Source organism: Hippocampus comes, unplaced genomic scaffold (genome assembly GCF_001891065.2).
Source record: "Hippocampus comes isolate QL1 unplaced genomic scaffold, H_comes_QL1_v1.1 scaffold78, whole genome shotgun sequence".
Classification (NCBI taxonomy): Eukaryota; Metazoa; Chordata; class Actinopteri; order Syngnathiformes; family Syngnathidae; genus Hippocampus; species Hippocampus comes.
In genome coordinates this window covers 2,607,329-2,628,107 of record NW_017805798.1, presented here as the reverse complement: position 1 = coordinate 2,628,107, position 20,779 = coordinate 2,607,329, and the positions used below count along the sequence as shown (strand labels likewise).

At 45.3% G+C, this 20,779-nt stretch overlaps 1 protein-coding gene across 20 annotated transcripts in view; it reads right to left on the bottom strand.

The window, feature by feature from the left end:
- The window catches only part of trpm3 (transient receptor potential cation channel, subfamily M, member 3), a 106,569-nt gene extending 86,706 nt beyond the window's left edge, over positions 1 to 19,863 (bottom strand). For 9 of the 20 annotated variants that reach the window (XM_019885618.1, XM_019885619.1, XM_019885624.1 and 6 more), the window contains exon 1: positions 19,282 to 19,862. In XM_019885618.1, coding sequence (XP_019741177.1) covers positions 19,282 to 19,485 — 204 coding nt within the window. In that variant the 5' untranslated portion in view covers positions 19,486 to 19,862. Of the gene's footprint in view, positions 1 to 865; positions 1,349 to 19,281 lie in introns of those variants that run through there. The other 11 variants (XM_019885625.1, XM_019885627.1, XM_019885635.1 and 8 more) reach the window with 3 other exon arrangements.
- Positions 19,864 to 20,779: the final 916 nt, after the last annotated feature.

The window sequence follows — 20,779 nt, the reverse complement described above, 5'->3', positions numbered from 1 at the left end:
CACACACACACACACACACACACACACACACACACACACACACACACACACACACATATGCGCACGCACACACACGTACTCACGTTCAATCAAGAGTTACAGCGAAATCCTTTTTAAGCAGGCTATACATATGCAAATGCTTAACATTCGACACCAGCTGTGTGCTTTTAGATCAGAGCGAAGGACTTCCTCCAAGAGCCTCTCGGATCAAGAGAGGGCAAAGTGGCTCATAAAATCAAGGTATGAAAATTAGCTAAACACGTGCCTGTCAACAAGTAATACAGACTGTCACACGATTCACATGGAGAACTGACACACTGGCCCTGAGTTGAAAAAGATAAGATGTGCTAGGATGACAACTATAGCCTAGTTTTTTTTTTTTTGAAAAACAAAAAAAAAAACACTACTGTCAAGGTGCGCTGTTGCTCTGTCAATTTAAAAACATGCCAACTTTGGTTTCACGCTGCACAGTGACATCGTCGAAATCGTGAACCTCCTCAGTGCACCCGTCAACGTTCATTTAACATCTCGCCTCATCCGTCTGCACAAATCTCTTCTCGTCCGCCTCTCTCTGTTCAAATCAAGCTTCCACTTCCAACGCAACCATGAGCGAACCAAACTCCACACTCACACTTTTCCCCTCTTGGATCTTGCATCGTTCAGATCTCGAATCTTTGAAAAATCTCCCCACTGTCCATCTTTGTCCTCCTCCACAACGGCACTTCTGCCACACTCGTGTATTACTGAAAACGTCAATTCCTGAGCGCATTCAAAGACATCCAAAGACTTGACACAGTGCCCCCAGAGGCATTCAAACATTTGCAACCTCTTTTATGAATCCGATGCAGCTTTGCGCTCTTTTTACCTTGAGCAGGCGCACAGATGGCAGGAAGGCTGCGTGGCACAGTTTCCTGATAGTCCAGTTGATTGGCCGCGGCGCGTCCAGTTGGTTCATGGCGCCCACTCTTCTCGGTGCCTGGAACCTTCCCCCGGCACCAGGATCAAGGTGGGGCAGAAATGGGAGAAGATCTCCAGCTCCAAGCACCGCAAAGCGCACAAGTCCCAGGGCATGACCCTCCAGGCGCAACCATCAACCACTCCTGCCAGCGGCACCACTTTTGAAGCCTTTACTTCCCAGAGGAGATGAAGCGCCCCGTCCTCAGGTCCCTCGTCCCTCTTTCCTTGCCCAACACAACCCCCCACCCCACCCGACCCCCTCCTCAGGCCCACACAGATCCACAGAGTCGGGGGCAAGGCTGGAAAACCGGGAGCATTACTTTCCGCTTCCACCCGCGGCCACGCAAGACAAGAAACAAGACTGTGCGGTATTTCCCCAAGTGGAGCAGAGCCGAGGAAGAAGAGATAAGAGCGTGCAGAGCGAGGGGGATGCAGGTAGAGAGAAAAAGCGAGAGAGGGTGGGGGGGGCGTGAGAAAGAGAGAGGCAAGCAGCGCAGTGGCGAATAGCGCAGAAGGGAGAGCGAGATGGAGCGCAAAAACGGAGCAGCGTGACGGGCGACGGGTTACATTTTCAAGCTGCCTTTCCGCCGCTGCCTCCCAAGATGAGATCGAAAGACGGAGCGAGCTGAAGGAGGTGACAGAAGGGGAACATTTGCTAATCAAGCTGAAATGAACTCACAATTGAGGTTGGGGGCGGGGGGCATGTAAGAAAGGTTGTGTTTCAAAAAAAAAAAGTGATGAGACTGAAGAAGACGGCACGATGAATTGGAAGGCAGTGCGGCAACCGATGTTGGTCAAGAGGGAACTGGCGGAGGGGCACCAGTGGCAGCTCGCTTCCTTACAAAGAGAATTCTGGTGGAGCAGGAAAATGGAAGATGGAGAAAAAATAATAATAATTAAAAAAAAAAAGAATATAGCCACTATGTCCACAAGGAGTGTGACCTACTTACTGATGTGCAGATGCTCCTTAAATTGGCTACGCAAGGTATCAAAAAGCGAATGTCAATTTTCTGTCTCAGAATCCTCGCCGGCTTCCCCCGTGATGAGCTAATCAGGCTTTCCACAGCAGGAGTGAATTTTTATAAACAGGTTGAACCGGTGTACGTCCTTCCATGTCACATCATACAACGGTTGGCGGTTTCTCTCCCAATTTATCGACACATACGACTAGTTAGTGGACCGCAAGCGCTTTCTCTCAGTCAAGAAAAGGTCACGTGCCAAGGCTACAAGGGCAGCACGCTGGAAGGCATAATTACAGAAAGCTTCATTTACTTTATGATACACTCCGGAATGTTTTGTGGACATACTATCGGAAATTGACTTTTGACTGACTTATTTACAATTAGCGGGTCTCTGGAGTGCCTGCCCGTCCATCAATACGTCGTCTTCTCTTTGGCCCACTTTAATGCAGCAGTGGGGCTAATTGACTTACCCACACTTACATTGGGTTTTCTCCGCCCATAACATGTTTACGAAGGCTGGGCTAAGATCTCAGTCCACTTTCAAGCTATAGCCAGAATCAGGAGCCGAACGAAATAGCATTGAGCAAAAATGCACACATCCCCCATGGCGGTGATGCCCCTTTACAGTAAAATGGTAAGCAGAGCTGCAGTGTGTTTCATTGGGTGCACAGATTAGTGTTATCTTTTGATACCCTGCAACTAGTTGACTACTCTGTGTCGTGGGTGACGTGGTGGTAATAGTGGAAGCATCTGTTTGGTGATGTGTCCATGTGTCACAAATGCACAATGTGGTGTGTGAAGTGCTGCCTGCATGAGTGAAAATGCCTTAACTCTATTTATAGCCACTCAAATTTTATGTTAGGTGTTCATTACGAAACACATAAACAACCCATAAAAACGAACAAAACGACCCCCCCCCCCAAAAAAAATGGACCTACATGTTTTTCACCGGACAGCGACGATAAGTGAAAGTGGAGTCACCCACTCACAGCAACACGTTCGTGTGTGTGTGATGTGCTGTGTTGAGATGATCGGAGCGCACCAGATACCGTGAGATCATAACTGTTAAATGCCTGATTTTCTAATTTCTGTAAATGACCTTTAAAAAAAAATCTCTTGAGATTGACCAAATCTTTATGTGTCCACCAGGCCTTCAATAAGCAACCAACTATCTGGAACACAATTCCATCCACGGTGCAATCAATAAAGTTGTCTGACAACAAGCCATCAAGGAAGCCATCCACATCAAACAAAGTCGTCTCCGAAGAGAGGAGGGGGGCTGGCACCCTCAACTATCGTCTGCTTGGAACAATGTCCTTCCATCCCTCCCCAACGGATTTTCTCCTTTCATGGGAAGGAGCTGTTTCGCCATCAGCAGTTGAATTGATTTTGAGTATATTTTTCTCGTCCGATATCTAATAACGGCTTCCATGCAATAAAGTCCAACAAAGAAATTTTGGTAAATTCCAACACACTACAGCCCATAGTCTATTTTTGCACCTTTTTTTTTGGGTGTAGCTGTTCTGTATGAATGGCACAAAAAAAAAACGACTGGTGGGACAAAACTAAAATTTTCCACGTTTGGCGCTTGCAACAAAAATGTAAAGCAGAGGCCGGACAACAATGCCGGTACGAAAGGCAATTCCACAGTGACACGATGTTCACTTCTCCCCCGCTGTTGAAAGGGGGGCTAAATGATAAATGTCGTCACACAATTGCGATGACCTCATCCTGAGAGATGTCTCTTCACATCCTCAAAGCTTCAACTAAGGTGAGCAAATCAAAGCAAACATTTAAAAGCTATCCTCTTTGCAATTTCATGGAGTATTTTGTTGTGCTTGGCTTTTTCAGCTTCAGATTACTAAGTGGATAATAAAACACTCATCAAAACAAAGCCTGAGCAGAACACAAATGACCAAAGTGTGATGTGAAAGATGATTTTGCATGCCTGGATTTGTTGGGAAGTGAGATAAAGTCACTAAGGGATCACACGTGTTGATGACTGGGGACGGGGGTGGGGGGGAGGTCACTCTCTGCATGCATGCACGTGTAAAATTCATCTTATAATTACAAACCTGAAAGGGGAAAGGAAAATGAAACTAAGCCGTCAAAGAGCAAACAACTTTGAGTGGTTGTTATGTCCATTGAAGCACGACGTCTAATGTCCTAACACATCGACGACCATCCTCCCCTCGTGTATGCCATTGGAATAACTGCATATCAAAACTAGCCCAATTTATCTTGAGGCCAGCACCACGTTGTCACAGTGGGTGTGTTGCGCTGTTGACGGTCAGCGAATGACATTAAGAATCTTCACCTGACCACCTCCCCGGGGGACCTGCAAGACCTCAGAGGGGCTGTCCATCATGTGCATGGAATTGCTCGTGTGTGTGTGTTCAGTATAGCAACCTTTAACTTGCCACCTTTTGTGTGTGGATCTTTCGTTTTGTGTGGCCCACACAAGAAGAATGCTGCCTTTCCCCCTATTCGACCGGGTGTGCATGTGTGCGTGACTTCTCATGTCAACCCTGAGATAGGACTGGAAAACATAACTCAACCTGCTTGTGTTCCCTCCTGACTCTAGATGGCAGCCTCTTCATGCAAAAAAATACCACCTGAGCCTGGGCTCACGAGAAAGCAGAAAAAGTGTGAGATGTGACAGGAACTGGTAGACTAGGCATCGGTGTCTGATCGTTAAATTCCTGTTGAGAATGTTTGGAAGCAAAACGATTGCACTGCCTGGGCCTAAACAAAAAAATGAAATGGAAAAAAAAACAAAAAACAAAATTGTTTCCTTGGCCACAAGGGGGCACTACACACACACACTGGGCTCCTCTTCCAGTTTCAATATTTATCAGCTTCAGTATTTGACGGGGTGGTGAAGGGGTATAACTAATTCTGACAACATTAATATATATTCAGGCACTTGCAGCCAATAAGACAAGGCAAGATGGGATCACAAGTGATTTATTCCCCTCACGGGGAAATTAACTTGGAAGAGCCACTATTTTTTTTTTTCTGAATAATTAAAGGGTTTCATTTCTGTGGGCATAAATCAAATACACGGGAACAACCATTTTTTTTAAACCACATTGCTTTAAATTATTGCCCTCTTGAACAACAATCAAGAAAGCAATTCTTCTTTGCTCTGATGGTTTTACAGAATTTGCATTTCCTTGTTCCATGGCAGGTTTTTCCAAGTGGTCATCATGTGAGGCATGCATATCGTAAATTACACAGTGGACTGTGGAGCAGGAGTGAATCTGTGTCCAGTGCCATCCGAGCTCCTCGCTGAGGCACAGCGCAGCGCGACGTGCTGACCCTGTGACATCATCTATCTGCCCAGTGACAGGAGTGACAGCAAGGTCCTTTCCCACGTGTCAATCAAACAAAACCGAGCTGTTTGTTTCCGGGGGAGACGGCACGCACAAGGTGGTTGAAGTTAGAACCTTGGTCAACGCATTCTTCTTATGTCATCAACCCAGCTTTGTCGAAAAGGATGTCCCTGAATCAGTGAAACAGGGTGCCAGGGAGACGGCACGCACAAGGTGGTTGAAGTTAGAACTTTGGTCGACGCATTCTTATGTCATCAACCCAGCTTTGTCAAAAAGGATGTCCCTGAATCAGTGAAACAGGGTGCCGCACTGTGAATTTAGAGCACTGAGCAATGTCTTCCGGGATGCTGACTCACATCTTCTTTTTTTTTTTTTTTCATGGGAGAAATGGGAGAAAATGTAATCCATTTGTGATAGCCAATCAGAAAAGCAGGCAATTTAAATACACATTTTGACATCCTTTATCTCTTTGAATGAGAGTGCGTGTTAACGGTCACATGACATTTTTTATTTCGGTTTATTCCGTCTCCTCGTGAGATATATCCTACCTGTTTTAGAGCCCTCCCTACTCCAACACGCCTGATTCAATAGTTCATGCTTGTTTCGGGCCTCTACAGAGCTTGCTGATGAGCTGGTCATTTGAATCTGGAGCGCTGAAGTAGCTGCGATTGGCTGGCAACCAGTTCAGGGTGTCCCCCACCTACTGCCCGGAGACAACTGGGAGAGGCTCCTGCACCCGCCCACCCCCGTGACCCTTGTGAGGATAAAGTGGATTGGAAAATGGATGGATGGATAGATGGATGGTGTTGAAGTAGAGAGAGAGAGAGAGAGAGAGAGAGAGAGAGAGAGAGAGAGAGAGAGAGAGAGAGAGAGAGAGAGAGAGAGAGAGAGAGAGAGAGAGAGAGAGAGAGAGAGAGAGAGAGAGAGAGAGAGAGATCTAAAATGGGCATGATATGGCTCTCGAGGAGCCGGAGTTCCCGATGCCTCTTTTAGCACAATGTGCAGGGGACATTTGAGAGCGAGGACAAGGGCTTGATTTCTCATGATTTTGAAGCCTCGTTTTCTGTTTTTGATAGTATATGGTATATTTTATAGACTTGCAGATTCAATTTGTTCCATCTTTCCAATCCGGTAGGGGTTGGTTTGTAACAATACGTTTCCGATGTCAAAATTTGGCAGTAATATTTATTTTTGCCATACAAAGACTGACCTACACGACTCACATTCCCATTGGTTTTGTACTGTACAGTATGTTATGGTCGGGGTTGAGAGGAATATCACCTCGGTGATTGACCGGATCCATCAAAAAGTCCATTTTCCACACGGCAAGTAATACGGTCACATTTCTGGAAAAACACGTGACTGAAGGCATGCGCTGACAAAGTTGTCCCTTATGGATGGATGGCGGAATAAGCTCTTATCTAATTTGGCCCGCCTCTGTGTGATGCTTTCCCCCAGGAGGATGCTTGGGATGTGACAGTTCAATACCGCTCTGAATATACACACACACGCACAGCAGCCCTCTACTCCCGCTGCCCGGAGGAAGCAGGAAGACCTCTGCTGAGTCGAGTATCGTCCTCCATCTGGAGAGAGGCAACGATTATGAGCCTGCGTACGGTTTCCGCACCATATCCATACACACACATGCTTTCTCACCCAAATATCTTGTGCATTTGTTTTTTTAGTTCTTAACAAAACTTCCTGCAAATGTCTCGAGTCAAATTTCAGTGCTGTGTTACAATTGTGGTAATCTTTAGCGTTTAGTATTTGGTAAGAAACAGAATTTGTGCAAATGTTTTGTTGGGTGGAAAATATCTGATATATGGGCAATGACATGCATTCCTCACGCGGTCGGTAAAGTTTCAGTTTCGATTTATTCAACACTGCCGAGCACAACAACAACAACAAAAAAAGCTCCACGAGCCTCATTGGGGTAGGCACAACAATCCACGGTCACACACACACACACACACACACGCACGCACGCACGCACGCACACAGGAATATTTGATGTCCAACCATCTGCGCACACACACACACCTTGGGACAATTTAGAGTTTTCAATCAGCCTGCCACGCATGTTTTTGGAATGTGGGAGGAAACTGGAGTACCCGGAGAAAACCCACGCAGGGAGAACACGCACACTCCACACAGGGAGGCCGGAGCTGGAATCGATCCCTGCACTTCTGCACTGCGAGGCCAACGACGCGCTACCCACTGGACCACCGGGCCGCCTTTTTAATCGTCTATAACAGTAATTGTTATGAAGTGATTATTTCAAAATAGACACTATTTTGGAGGAATGCAGATAAATGTCAACTCATGCCGGAGCGGCAGTTCCCCTTAGAAAATGACATTGTGGAGTCAACTGGAAGGATAATTGCTTTTAAAACAGCGTTTCCCCATCACGAGATCATCCCAGAGCAGATGACTCGTTTGCAACGTACGCGAAGTCTCGACGCTACTGGGAGGCCGTTTAATGGAGGCAATGGAGGTCCAGTGGGCTGCGCCATTAACTTGTTAATGCTTCCTTGAGAACGATATCTTTAATGAACTGACAAAATGACTACCTTCAACCCACGTTTTACATCTCCGCATGTCAAAATGTGCCTTTTTATGGCCCTAGTCAAGTAAAATCATGACGGCATCGCCAAAGAGCAATTGTGAAACAACTCGTGACACCTTAACAGCACTCGAAAACTGCAACGTGAAATGCTGCCACATCTGTCCATTTACATTCAAAAGCGTGGACTGATGGTGGAGGCGCCATCCCTGCTCTTAAGGAGAAATTAAGGGTTGAAGGTCTTGCTCAAGGACACTTTGCTATCGTCTCTGGAGGAGGGAGTCACTGAAATTCCAATTATGTGACAACCACTCTACCTCCTGATCCTGGGTAGGGGGGGGGGGCAGGGGGGAACAACAACAACAAAAAACACAGAAGGCGAGACGCGACACATTATGGATTTGGGGAAAAGAAGTGCAAAAAGCAAGTTCGCTACATTTCTGTTCACACCTCCAAGTTGTTTGGTAGAATTGCTCTTTTTGCATAATGTGGCCGAGTTAAAACAAGTGAAGCGGCAGGAAGCTTCGCGGAAATGGCTTTGAGGAAGAGAACGCTTGAGCTTATTTGTACTTAAAACAATATGAGCAATTCACCGGGGCATTGTGGAGAACAATGAATATGCTGAAACCAAATCCGCGCAAATGGTGCATTTTTAAATTCATTAGTCTCTTCACTGAAGGCTTACGACTGCATACAAATGACATGCTTATTGATTTTGGAATTGCAATGGTGTGAAACGCGTGTTCTCAAAGGAAATGCGCATTTTGATGGGATTCAAGCCAAGCTCTAAACTTGTTTGACATGGCACTATTGGGGACATTACCATTTTTTCCGAGGCCTCTGGAAGTGCCGCTAAGTTTCAGTGGTGAAACCAGTTAACAAGAAAAAGTTCCTCAAACATTGTCAAAAGTCACACGTGACCTCCTCCTAACCTATCTTTGTGCCAACTCACGTTCATCAAGAGGAGAAACATTTATTTCCCCCATTGAGCGCTGACCTTTACTGTCACTTCAAAACAATCAGAAGCCTGACAAGCTGAGAAATGAAGCCGCCCCTTCATCAAAAGATCAAGATTGTTACCGCGATGATGACGGATTGGAATGCGACGAAATCCCAGATGGAAGGCTTGGCGAAGAGCAAATTGAAATGATCTAGTCAGGCACACAACAATTAAACAATCCGTGAACAGCTGATAAATGAAAACATATGAACTCAAGAGGATTAAAAGAAACACCTTGGACGTTTCCGGGGCTATGCGGGCCAGACTCGAGCTCCACACGAGATTTTGAAAATACATTTCATAAGGGTAAAATCTGTTTTTGGGGGTGGAGAGGAACGATGAGGGAACATTTAAAGGCCTTTGTTTGAGAGCATGATGGTCCGTTGGCACAAGCTATGGTCGTGCCGACCCAATTTAAGAGTAGTCCTACAGTATATTGCGCGCTAGACAGACATGAGATCACTTCAGTGCCCATCTGTTAATACCCTCAGCTCCCCGGTCTATGCTGTCAGTTCAGGGATCTGATGGGAGATAACACACACACACACACACACACACACACACACTCCTTCTTTGGACCCCGTGAGCCTTTGCTATGCCAGCCATCAGGTTTACGTCCAATTTTAAGTACACTCTGTTCCACGGGTATCAATTGGAAGCTAACCACGGGACTAGTTGGAATATACTTTAAATTGGGATTGAGAAGGGTTTATTTTTAGGTACTCAACCCTTAGTTCAGATAAAAAGATTGGGGAAAGGGATTGGGCCTGGGACGTAGAAAAGAAAATAGCCACGGGGATAGGCAAACATGCTAAACATGGCCATGGGTTGAAGTGGGAGATTCCAAGAAACAACGATGGAGGAATGTCATGAGCCGACAAGGTTGGCAATGGGAGAAAATGCTTCAGTGTCTTGCATCTGGCAAAGAATTAGCTCAGTAGAGCCTTAAATAGATGGGCTGACTGACTGACTGGCAGAGTGGAAGCCATTGGGAGAGCACACCATTTACTCACCGTGGCACTCTGCCAGGTAAATAAAAAAAAAAAAAAAAAGAAGTGTATTCTTTCATTTTCTTAAGTCATGCCAGTGTTAGCTGCAAGCCATGCAGATTCTGTTATTTTAAAAAGAGACAGATCTTTGGTCATGTGGATCAGTCAAATTCTAGATGTGAACTACGACAGCTTAAGTTCACAATAAATAAACTCTTCCCTCGCCCGATTTTGAATCGGTCGACTTATTTTTGAATCATAGCCACTTGTAGGTCATGCCAGGCATCCAACGGGAAGGGATCGACAGCTCCAGGTCAGTCGTGCTACAGTCGGCTGAATTTTTGACGTGTCAGAAAAGTGGTCAACTGTAGCGATAAGATTTCTCAAACTCTGAGGTTTTATCTCGCCTGTCCAAAAAATGGACAGCATGCCAGAATCGTGTCATAAAGGTCATCTTTCTTCTGATTTTTTTGGGTTTTTTTTTTTTTTTTTTGGGCAGATTATTTTTGAGCATGAGCATTCCATGTCCACAGACTGCTAGCCTTCACCTTCTCCCCTGCAAAAGTCAGAAAATGTCGATTTCCAGCACTTAATGTTCCTAACCCTTTGAGGGACAGCGGTTAGTTACTACAGTGGACAGTTTATCATGTTATCAGGTTACAGGGTGCATGAAAGAGTTAAGATGAACGGAAGTGGCCCTACCAAAGAGCCAAGAAGTCAAGTCGTGACTCTCAGGTGGTCTATGAAGTGCACGCAAGCACTTGCCCAGCTTTAGTATTCTCTATCGTATGTTTACGCATGGCCCTAGAAAATGAAAAAGGCACATCAGATATGTGGATTAAACTAGTCAAGTGAAACAGCGCATGATATAGCCTCCTGGTCACTATAGCAACATGGATATACCATGATCATCATCTTGCGCATTATTAAAAAAAAAGAAAAAAAAAAAAAAGCTATACCATCAGCTCAGTGCGTCGCAAGCATTTGGCGATGGCTTTTATGGCAATGAGGATTATTGCCACACGAAGCATGTCAAGCTCCAAAGCAGACAGCTCTCGGCATCAGACGCCTCGACTTCAAAGCAGCGGTTGAAAGGGAGACATCGGCGGATATCCATTCATCAATGTGTCGCTAGATTCAAATGCCAAAAAAAAAAAAAAGACAAGCCTCAATCAAGAATACATCAGTCCATGTTTCGGCTACACTGCCGCAAGGTGAGAGCTGCAGGGTCGTAGTTTAAGAGACTGTCCATAAAGGGAGCCCACCTGTGTTTTACGGCATTCGGTGGCATACAATGTTTGGAGGTTATGAACAAGTGAAATTCGACATAATTGTGTATTTAAGCAATTGAGGATGAATTGAGATGCATCCAAAAATGGTATGATTGATTTCGTTTGTGGTCCAAAAAATAAAAAATAGTATGGTATAGTATATGGCCCAACTCCTCCTGGCAGTATTATTCAGCGAGTGATATTCCCACAATTCCGTTCAGAACATTTGGAGAAAACCCCATGACAATTCAAGAAATACAAATTCCATAATCAATCGAGGAAATGTGCTTTGTAAGTCGAATTTCGATCCCGCCCACTCCGAGTCAAAACGTCATCAAAATTGAAGAACGACATAAAACTGTTGGCCCACGTTGAGGTCTCAAGTGCCTTCCTCTCTGACCGCTATTATGGAAATTTGCAGACTGTCGTACAGTGCGTAACAGTTTGTGCAAAATCCACTAAATACTTGTGAGAAGAGAAGCAATGATGCAATCAATACTTTGGACAGATTTTGGATTTGGCATTGTCTGACCACTGCCCACACACAGCCACAAAAAAAAAAAAAAAAAATTAATGAGGGCTAGAGTTTTTGAAAGACAGCAGCAGGAGGGAGGCGAGAGATCATATTTCTGCATTGAAAAATTGAATGGGAGCCGTCTAAATGGCAGCTGTCTGGGGTTGAAGCAAGACTGAGCATCTCTGAAACATTTCTCTCTCTCTCGGGTGTCTCCACTGCTGTTCCTCTCCTCCTGCGCCTGAATGAGAATGCATTAGACGAAGAAACTCCAATTACAAAGCTTTGATCAGAGCCCAGGCTGGAAATCTGACAAATCCATTTGAAAAGCCACTCATATGGAGAGCGTGTGAAGAAACACGCTTTGGAAACAGCACTCTGGGTTAAGTGCCTTTGCCACCCAACGAATGCAAAGTGAGGGACTAAAAAAACAAAAAACAAACTCATTTAAGTCATTGGTATTTGGTGGAAGAGCTGTTAGATGACAAATATTACTTCCGTATTCAGTTCACTTAGGTAATGGGCTATGATTTTTGGGTAAGCTCATTTGTGATGTTACAATTCAACATGATGTTACCAGAGGGAATATAAAAGATTACAAAGAGGCAGTAGGCGGTGGACAACCTAAACCGGTTGCCAGCCAATCGCAGGGCACACATAGACGAACAACCATCTGCGCCGAGGGACAGTTTTGAGTGTTCAATCAGCCTCCCATGCATGTTTTTGGAATGTGGGAGAAAACCAGAGTACCCGGAGAAAACTCACACAGGCACAGGGGGAGAACACAGGAAGGCCGGAGCCGGGATCAAACCCACAACCTCTGCACTGTGAGGTCGACGCGTTAACCACTTGCCCACCAAGCCGCCCACATACGAACTTCGACACACATGTTATGTGTGTGTCTATATACCCGCTGTGTCATTTTCGCCAGAGACAGAAAATTACGTTGAACACGCTGCAGAAAAATCAATGGTGATGTGAGGGTGTCGGGCATACAAGAACTTCCTGGACTACAAAGTCCAAGATTCCTTGCAGATAGAGGAAGAGCATGCGCAGAACACAAACCAAATAACGAAGGAACTAACTCAATCATGTTTGAAACAATGACCCAATGCCTGGGTTAGAAAAGGAGTAACCCAGGGGTCATATTTGGGTTTTAAAAACCCGAACAAGGGTATTTTCAGTCTTTGGGGGAGGGTTTTTTGCGCTTGTTGACATGGCCTTTAAAAACCTGAATACTGCCAATATTTGGGTTTTTAAAGGGTTATTAACTGCATGAAAACACTCTAATCGATGCTCAATACTGCTCCTGACAGAGTTTTGTTCTCTGTACCCTTTTCCTCTGTATCAACCATTTACAATACCCGATGTATTTTTTTCCCTTTGCTATTTATAGAAAGTTTCATGCCCAGATGGCATCATGGTCAAAACGATCCCCATTCGCACGGACCCTCCGAAAACACAAAACCATTCTAACGCGCGTCACGCAACTAAGTGGCGACTTTTCTTCTTCACACCACGAATGCACGCGGTTCCAACACCTCCCACCACATTTGCTGCTCAAAACAAACTCTTCGTGAGACCTCCAGCTGTTTCCAAGTTACCGTCGCTACGGGTGTCAGTCAAGAAAACCCCCAACAGACAACATCAGTGTCTTCAAATAACCATCATAGTTGTCCAATCAACTGAAACGTGTTAAGCGGATTACATGTCAGTCAAGTCTCAGGTTCTCTGACTCAGCTCACCACCTCAGTGAAGGAACTGAGGATGAAAGGTGGGGCTTGAATGCCACAGAGGCAGGCCAATTACTTGGATCTCACACACACACACACACACACACACACACACACACACACACACACACACACACACACGCGCGCGCAGCATTCGCTACCACATGCTGCCTACCTCCACAGGACATCTTTCCACTTGCCTTTGCTTTGTAAATTAAATTCCCTTTAATTAGAGTAAGGTGCATTGTTCAGGTGACGCTGATAATTTACTAATTGGTGGCGGGCAGGATCGTTCTGCCGCTTAGTTAGGTCGTACCACTGATTAAGTAAATGATGCCTTCGCGGAAAGAATATGATGCTAACTACGCTTGAAAAAAATGAACATTGTTTTAGATTTAGAGCAGGGGTGTAAAAGTGCGATCAATCAGATATTTTCAGTCCAGTTCTTTTAATGGTGTCACAAATCGCTGAGGCGCTAAGCACCCTCACTGGTGACAATGTGACCAAAAAAAAAAAAAAAAAAAAAGGTGGACTACAGACGTGTGTTCATGCGAGAGAAGCGATGGTTTTATTGGGTCACTGACAGAAAAAATATTCTGCTCAATTACTTCTGCTGGCAATCAACATGAAAAATGATAGACCCCAGATCCATCACAGAGTGCAACTCGAAGGATAGCCACGTTCCGGGAAACCGATAATGACTTTGGCGTGTTGCGACAAGCTGTCCCTACGCATACGACGACATGCGAAGCGATTGCCATCTCCCAACCTATAAAGCGTTGAATAACTACATGAACAAAAAACAACAGAAAAGCTCATTGCTTTATGATGTCTGTGCATTACGAAATGACTCCTGGTTGCCAGAGGGGAAAAAAAATTGTACGGTTTTCTTTCCATGTGTCAACGTTTGTTGTTCGAGGACCTGATCATTTTCAACCGAAACGAGACATGAAGTTGTTTGATTCAAGCAAATGCCATTCGCAGACCATCTGCGCTGTTGATCGTCGCTCTTCCCACTTATTATTTAACACTACTCTGCCGCGATGAGCCACGTCACCCACATATGTCTGCCAAACAGCAACTGTTAATCTCCATTTGTAACAAAACCAAAATCTCGCCCCCTGTTTTGCGCAGCGACTATGGAAGAACAATGCCCTCGCGCTCTCAAGTCCCACCGTAAGAGCCGCAATGGGGCACCTAAATGACATGACCGACTGAATGAATAGTCAAATTAATTAGCTTTGCGAAAGCCTTCCCTAAAATCTTCGGAGAAGCAATCAAAGATGGGATACGACGCTTGAACACAGGCTAGAGGAAGTGGAAAGTAATAAATAGATAAAGCAACGCTGAATAAGAAAAGCTGTGAATCATTAAAGATGACTCCGGCGACTATCCATTCGAGGTCTTGCTTCATCTAGAATGTCACTCGGATGAATTCAAGCCGGCTAAGAGAGTTTAACTTTGATCGTCGTCTCACACTGCCTTTGCAGCAGCAGCAGCACACAGTCAGAGTCTGCACACGGACAAACGACACTAGCAGGGGAAGTCTGTGTAATTACTACGACAAAATTCATTATTTGCAGTAAAAAAAAAAAAGGTAAATGGAAACTAGTACAGCTGCGTAATGCTGTGGCCACGTATCGAGTGACAAAGCTCATGACAGTACGGAAACATTTGCTGGACAAACAAAAGACCATTGGAATTAATTATATTTTTAAAAAGACTCCAAAGGCTGTAAATGTCAATAAAGATCCTTTCTATGAGTCCGGGAAACACTTGGAGATGAATCTTTCCTGGATAGAAGGCACCATCCTTTTTGCGGGCGTCAAAATCTAAGGTCAAAACATTTTGGTGAGGGCAAAATTTGCTTGCGGATTTCACTTCAGGACTCTTGAGAGAACGCCAAGACGCTAGCAGATGTTTAACTGCAATTTACAGTAGTCTGTCAGCAATATATATGCTGCAGCATGATCTGTTTCCATAGAAACCACTAAGAACTCGTCAAGTATACCAATGTGCTCGGATTAAATTAAGATTCCAGTAAATTTGTATTCCCCGGGGACACGAGAAGCAAGTCCTTAGCATGCTAACAATCAATGTATGCAAGATGTCAACAGAAGAGGCCATCGACTTGATAAGAGGAGAAAGTCGGAACCAAACGCACAGTCGCGCTGTTTTTTATTAGGACTTTGTTTTGCTTCAACTAATGATCCATGGCTAAATGATGCTTTGCGCTTATTTAATAGCTGCCGGCGGCTTCATCTCATTTGCAACAAAGCTAACCAGCGCTGACACTTGGCAAAACGAGCTTCCGAACATGCGGCGAATGTGCGCGTTGTAAACATCGGCATTCGGGAACGGGCGCACACGAGCGCGTGATGCATTGTGACAACCTAATTACTATCTACCGTTTTGATTAAAGTGTGACATAATTGGCTATTTTCGTTTCTTGACACAAGGCGGCCTCGTCGACTCACTAGCAAGAGGGAAGGGACATAAATGGGCCAGCGCAGAGTTGAAAGTGGGGCTCGGGTGCCAGGGGACGGATGACAGTGGGCAACGTGCCTGTTTTCAACACTACTGTGGTCCAACTGTGACACAAGATGACAGCCAAATAACACTTGGTCGGTGGTGAGCCGCAAGGGTGAGACTCCTCACAACATGGCGGCTCACACAAGACAACCGACACGAGCTGAAAAAACCTGCCCAAGTCCAAGTCTGGTTGTTGACGGGAATTTAAGCTAGCCTCACTTAGCACGCTTCACCCATGACCTGTGGATGGTTTCGTCATCGGCAGGGCATTTTCAAACAATGACGCACATGCCACAAATACAATTACAGAGGCATATGCCCCTTTTGTCCGCCCGCCCCCCACATCGCTGGGATAAGCGGTGCAGAGGAATGGATGGACGGGTGTTCCATTTAAATTGCCACCGCCACATGATGGTGGGACAGTTGGCAATCTTATGCGTTGGTAGGAAGTAGATATGATGTGGCTTGAAGAATCACAGGAGCTCCTCTCAACTTTTCATCGACACTTGTGAGGCACTGTGAAGGCTTTTGGGGCCAACATATTTTTTAAATAATTCTCCCTATGACAAACCCTCATTCCGATGACCTTGGAACATGATGGAATATGTAACTAAAAACAGAATACAATGATTGACAAGTCCTTTTCAACTCAATTAAAGTACACGATACGACAGCGTGATCAGCGAGATTAGACAATGGAATTGATCCGAGAGATCGCGTGCATGCGTCCGTGCTGCCGTTTTGTTTAGCAACGGCGATCTAACGGGCACAACGGTTCACAAATGTCCGCGTAAAATCAATAGAGTCAGTGAAACGAGGTAACTAAGATAACAGTTGCTGACGCTTTTTTAATGTCCCCGATGGGAGTGGGAAGGCAGATTTATGAGTGAGACGATAATACAGCCGAGACTAATCGGGGAACATTGTCTATGAGAAGGCGGGCCGCCATTTGTGGAATACTAATATCACTCTTTCAGATGCCGTCGACTGACTGGATTGTCATTGTTTCTTTTCGTTGGTAGGACGACAGAGATAGCAAACAGGAGCTCATTTTGTGAGCAGCCACTGAAGAAAACTGCCGTTTGTTTGGAGCTTGTCGTTCTGGGTGTAATGTGCGGGAAAACATCCGTCTTTTTTGCTTCTAATTGTGCCACCGCATTCCACTGTAAATCACAGACTGTCTGTTGTTGCCGAAACAGATCTCCCTTTGAAATGAGTTGCTCGCTGCTGCCGAAAGCAAAACAATGAGCTTGCATTTGGAAATGATCAAACTAATTAGGTGGCAGATATGAGTTATGAAGCAACTTTCCGCAGTTTGGGGGGAGGGGGGTGAGCCTTCAAGAGGATGACACCATGCCTGTGAATATCAATTAGCCTCTGTAAATGATACCCTCGAATTTCCTGATAAACCCTCAAAGAGGTGATCCGTTATCCATTCAGACACGCGCTTTCATTATTTTGGTTGAAATTGAACAGAAGTAGAAATGCTCAGTGCTTTACTGTGCTACATTCCACAGGCATCCAACAATATTTACAGAGAAATGCAACATGCACCCATAACTCGGTGTACGGTTAGGCGGGCATGACCACCTTGAAGGGGAACTGATCAATAGAATGCCAAACGGTTCGTAAAGTTGATCCCGTTGTGGAGGAAGTAGCACAAACAGATGCCAGGCTCTGGAGTAGCAAAGCTTGACAGGTTGAAAGGTTTGGAACTGTCACATTTGCTGCTTTTTGTGCAACTCACTCACTCACTGGCCACTGGATGCTTCACTATATGGCAAAGAACTGAGGATTTGAGAAAGAAGATGGTTACTTAGTTTATAATTGGCAACACAAGGGGGAAAAAAAATATGCAACGAGACCAACACTTGAGCGCAAACCCACACCGGGTGTCAATTACCTTATCAATTCTTCAGTCCAAATCTTTGTAAACTTAAGATGGCTCCAGTCACACTTAGCGGCTGATAACCCAAATCCATAAATGTTGGCAGCGAGCGGCCAATTCTGTACGCTCTGACCTTCATTCACAAACGCCAGTGATGATTTCAAAAATAGAGCAGAGGTTTCATCATCACCACCCAGGCTGTCTTTGGGGAAAACGTATCAAAGCAGACATGGCATTCCATCTTCTCCAACCCGGGCGATCTATGCTAGCACTATGAGCACAAATGATCAAGTACAAGTGTTCCAGCATAATTTGAAATTGCATCCTACCGGAGATGGTATTATGTCGTTGGCAGCGCAAAACTGTGAATTATCGATGTCATACTTGAAGGAGTCTTCAATATTCACCGAATCACTCACCAGTAGCCAGTAATTGTCATCTGAGAAGAATCATGAGCAAGACTTTGGAGATGGCTTGACAATGTCGAACAGCACGGAAGTCAGCATTCCGAGTTCACTCACATCATTTTAATTTGCAAAATATGCCTCCCAAGTTGAAAAATCATTGCCTTGACGGAAAGAATTCACTTCCTTGGTGTGCTTTTGACTCGTGCGATGCCACCACGTGATGGCAAAGGGGACAAGAGTTCAAACGACCAAAGAACCAGAAAAACAGAACTGCCGCGTTCACTTGAACAGGCTCAGATTGGCCAATTGAATCAGTTCATTCGTGAGCAATTTCAGTTAAGATCCTGAATATTTAATTCTTCATACATCTTGTGACTTTTTTTCCTTTGGTGGCGTGCCGTGATATTTTTTCAAATGTAAAATACGTGCCTTGGCTCAATAAAAGTTGGGAAACACTGGGGACTGGGATGGCAGTTCTTAGACAATGACAGTTTTACTCCTCGGCTAAAGCATGGTTTCATTGTCACTTTATTTGAAAGTGTTTGAATGATTGGCTCATTGGTTTAGTCTTCATTGAATGTTGTGTGTACGTATGTAACTTGCGTGCATGTTTCTAAGAGGAACTGGCAACTGTCAAAAATCCTAATCAGATTTTTTTTTCTTGTCTTGGAAGATACGTCAAAACGTTGTCAAGCACGTATAGTGATAAGGATGTTGCCGAGCCTAAATCATCTCAAGATCAATACTTTGTACTTAACAACACATCACTTGTGGAAAAAGACAATTCGGCATCAGGGGATGCCTTAAGACGGACTTATATTTGAGCCAGAATTTTAAGAGAGACTACAGAAGCAAAACTAACATACAATCATTAGAACACATTTTTTTTCTTCAGGAATACTAGTCAAGAACTAACAATATTAATAATTATATTGAATCATATATAATCGGAAACATTAACCAAAATGTTACTCTTGAAAATTCCCATATTCCTTCACAGCTTGACTCGCCGTCACGCTTTACTTAGTTGACAGTCCCGGCCGGGTCCTCCTTGACCCTCCCAATCGGCTGACTGATGTCTGGGGAAATCAATGGAGACCAGCGTGTGTGCGTCCTCAAGAACGTCTTACCGGTGGCTGCTGAGAGCCCAGCGCCCCCCTTTTGGTGGACCCCCCTCTGGAGCTCAGCCTCTTCCAAGACTCGGAGAAGCGCCCCCTGGCGGTGGGACGCCCCGGCCCCGACGCCCCAGATGCGACGGACGCATCATCGCGGGTGGAGAACGCTTGGTCCTTGCGCGTGTCCCTCCGCTCGGCCCACTTCTTCTTGGAAGCCATCGCTGTCGAAATGTGGTGAGGAGGATGTGCGAAGTCGGGCGGCCTTCTTCATCAAACTGGTGCCACAGGTGGCATGCCCATTTTTTTTTTCCAAACTCGCCTGTCAACTGAGCCAAGCTGACAATGAGTGTTTGTTCTCCTCAGTCCAGGAAATGCTGAAAGAGAAATCTTCCTTTTCCTTCCTTGACTTTGGTCTCAGCGTCTGTTTTGTGATTTGGGGTGGGGGGGGGGTGAAAAAAGAAAGAGCAGAACAAGTGCTCACTCGGCGCTGAACTCTGCTGCTCTTCTCGTCTCTCTGGTAGCCCGGTCGGAGAGGAGAGGCGGCGACACAGAAGCTGCACCCTGTTGCATGTGCTCGGAGTGCGGCTCCTTTTGCCTCCTCGCAGAAAGAGGGAGGGTGGGAGGGAGAGGGGAGGAGGGGGTCTGAGGGTTTCGGAGATCCAGGTGGATGATTAAAAAAAAGAAAAGGTAAAAAAAAAACCCCAGAATGGTTTCAGAAATTAGGAGATCCGCTTTGAATGACAAAGAGCAACAGATAACGACACAGGTAGAGAGGAGAGGAGAGGAGGAAAGGCTCCTGGAAAAAGGGAGGGGTGATTCTGTGGAGCCTCGGCGTTAGGTTGTTCACTCTCTCCCTGAGACCAATCTGAGCTCCAAAACCTGAATGCTCGTCCTCCTCTTTGGCACGCAGTTAACACAGCTCACATGAGCCTCGTTTTGGTTCCTGCAGGCAGTTTCTGACGAACCCGACATATGCGACGTCGCACAGCACAAGAAGGCACCCGAAGTTACCTTCTGCCTTACTTGCTATTTTTCATTCGGTTCATACGAGATGTGTCAGGATTTGTGTCAGTTTCTCCTTTCCAAGTCCTCTCCCTGGAGTCTACTTTCCCGGCATTTCTGCCTTTTTGTGCACCGCTGGAAGTGTTCTTGTGTGTGGTCACAACTATCTTGACGTCGTACATGTCTTCAAACTCGATCCGCTTGGTCAATCTTTTGAGGTTGGAGAAGAGCGAAGGTGCGGCAACACACAGAGCTGGTCAGCTAAATTGGGAAGTTGCTCCAGCAAGGTGACGTTCTTCTTGGCCAGGAACTGTCAGATGCTCAGGGCGTTGTGTCATGGTGAAGCGATGTGAGTTGTCGAGCCACAACTCTCTCCCTCCACGTTCTTCAGAGTTCCAAAATATTTTCACATAAAAACAATTCAATGAGGAATCACCCATTCCAGGTTCCGTTGCCCTCTTAAAACATTCAATCATCCAGGCTTCTTTTCAGAGTTCCAAAATATTTTCAC